We start from the raw sequence: 2449 nt of genomic DNA, 5'->3' as shown, positions 1-2449 counted from the left end.
TTGACACCATTGATGCTGAATTACTCTTTTTAGATATTATATAATATCGAATCTAACTTAGCACAATATTATAAAAATAACAAAAAAATAATAATAATAATAACTGTAATCCACAATATTTTATCATTACAAGATAAATTCTATCATTAACGGATATCAAATCCATAATAATAGCAATTTTGAAATTGTGAACTATAATCATCATTGTAAGTTTACAATGAGAGATCAATTTTCATACTATGATTGAACCATTTTCTAGATCAGTCCAAATCCACAACACGAAATAATATTCCAAATTAGAGACGAAAATACTCGAAAAATAAGACACGAATTAATATAAGAAGTGAGCACCCCTCTTCACTTCATATATGAAAACCTTCATCATGAAGCATTCATTCATTATAACTCAATTATATACACACACACACACACACACACACACACACACACATACATATACATAAATCTGTAAAATCATCCCATTTTAGCAATCTATATATACAAATCCAATAACTGGACATATCAGTAGAAAAAACTAAAAAAATTGCTCACTCGATGAATGAATTACTTAGAAAATTGTTCACTAACCAAATTCAGATTTCAAACTATATATGTATACACACATTCTTATTGCTAAGTATTTTGGTCATCTTCTCCACTGTCATTAGCCCGAGTCTGCTGCTGCTGCTGGGGCTCCAATGGAGAATGAACTGGCTGAGCCTGCCCAAAATTTATATTCAAACCACCTCTTGAATAAGCGTTGAGTGCTGCCAACATGCCCAAATTGGACTCGCGCAATCCAAGATGCTGCTGCTGCATTATCCCACCTTGAAGTTCAAAATTTCCCGAGTAATTAAACCTCGCAGACATCGGAAATTGAGACATTTGGGGAGACTCTGAGGGTCCGGCAGCCGGCCACGTTGGGTCTACCGCACCATTGTCAGCCAATGTCTGCCCATTGCCGCTTGCACCACCGGCAGTGACGGGCAGCGTCAAGAAAGTGCTGGCGGCGGCGGCGGTGGTGATATTTGGTGGGACACTGGTTGGCAGCATGTTACTGTGCCCCATCAAACTTGTAGGTGTTTGTCCGGCCGCCGCCGCAAGATGCATAATTTGCATATCATAGCCCTTGAATTTTTTACTGGAAGATGAACTGGAGCCTTCTCCTTGAGAATTACTGGTTCCTTCTTCTTTGAACAAGTCTTCTCTGTATCTCTTATGTAGACAAACGCCGCCATCTCCGCCACTGCTTCCCTCTGTAAATTGAGCTGCTTGTAAAAGATGAGGGCTTTGTTGGTGGTGAAAGCCTAACATCTGTGAAAAGTTCTCTTCATAAGCTCGGGGTACGCTTAGTCCAAGACCAAGTGCACTGTCGAAAGAATGAGGAGCCGATCTCCAGAGCGGAGCCGGCAGAGTGGAGCCACTGTTCCGGAGAGAGATGTTGAGGGTGGAAAAATTGGCTGGAATTGTTCCTGTACCTGTTGCAGCTAGGATGGCTGGCTCAGCTTGTTGCAAGAGCCACTCGATGGTTTCACCATCAGACTTATGGCCTAATTCTCGAGTCAGTTGAAAAACCCTAGCTGCACAAGTAGCCGGCATTCGGACGCGCCGCCCTCGACCGTCAACTTTCGTGTGGCGGTCCTTTGTTGTACTTTTGGTTGGTTTCTTGGTAGAATCATCTATGGTTTCCGATCCGGTGGTGACGACAGCTAAGGAGGAGTCAAGGAGTTGTGCCGGTGGCGGTGGTTGAGTGGTGGAGGCGTTAATTAAAACAGCGGTAGATGACGAAGACCCACAACCACCACCACCACCACCATGCGATGGTTGGAGGTGAGGTGTAGGTTCATTAAGGTGGTAGGGTTGTGAATTGGTGGTGCTTGTTTTTTTATTGATATTTGACATTATTTGGTGGGGTAATCTTAGTATTTTTCTTGGTGGGTTCAAGCTTTGATATTTCTATAAATAATGTTTCCTTTTTCTCTGTCTGATGACTTATTCCTACCTTTCGGGTGCGTGCTGGGTAAATCTTCGGATTGATGCAATAGCCTACAAATCATGCCAATCAAGTAAATCACATTAGACAAATCCGATGTGACAGGCTCACCGAGAAAGTGTATGTTACATATAAGAAAGGGTTGGTTGATTAAGAAAGAAGTGAGGACTGGATGGCAGATAAACAACTCAGGTAAGAATCAAAAGCGCTAGCTTAGGCAGTTCATCTCACATTTTTTGTGTTAATAATATTGATTATTGATTTCTTATACAATAATTGAAAGAGTCATGCAATATTTAAATATGTTTATTATCATAGTTGGATATGAGTCATATGACTGAACAATACAACAAGATATATTATTTTTTGAAAGAATACTGTAATTTAGCATCATTGGTGTAATAATACCAGTCTAGGTAACGTTAAATGTCATTAAATGATAAGAACAATTAAATG

General features: G+C 40.3%; 1 protein-coding gene across 1 annotated transcript; it reads right to left on the bottom strand.

Moving 5' to 3' along the window:
- Nucleotides 1-381: 381 nt before the first annotated feature.
- LOC111394783 (transcription factor TCP8-like) lies at nt 382-1997 on the bottom strand. Its single transcript, XM_023020766.1, has one exon. It carries the CDS (start codon nt 1900-1902, stop codon nt 634-636), a length of 1269 nt encoding a protein of 422 aa, XP_022876534.1. The 5' UTR covers nt 1903-1997; the 3' UTR covers nt 382-633.
- Between the last annotated feature and the right edge of the window lie 452 nt (nt 1998-2449).

This window comes from Olea europaea, chromosome 5, assembly GCF_002742605.1.
Source record: "Olea europaea var. sylvestris chromosome 5, O_europaea_v1, whole genome shotgun sequence".
Taxonomy (NCBI): domain Eukaryota; kingdom Viridiplantae; phylum Streptophyta; class Magnoliopsida; order Lamiales; family Oleaceae; genus Olea; species Olea europaea.
The sequence above is the reverse complement of the archived record's forward strand: the minus strand, read 5'-3'. Positions and strand labels throughout refer to the sequence as shown.

What these genes read in the sequence shown, in the direction of transcription:
- LOC111394783 (XM_023020766.1), bottom strand. Translation starts at nt 1,902, where the DNA reads ATGTCAAATATCAATAAAAAAACAAGCACCACCAATTCACAACCCTAC.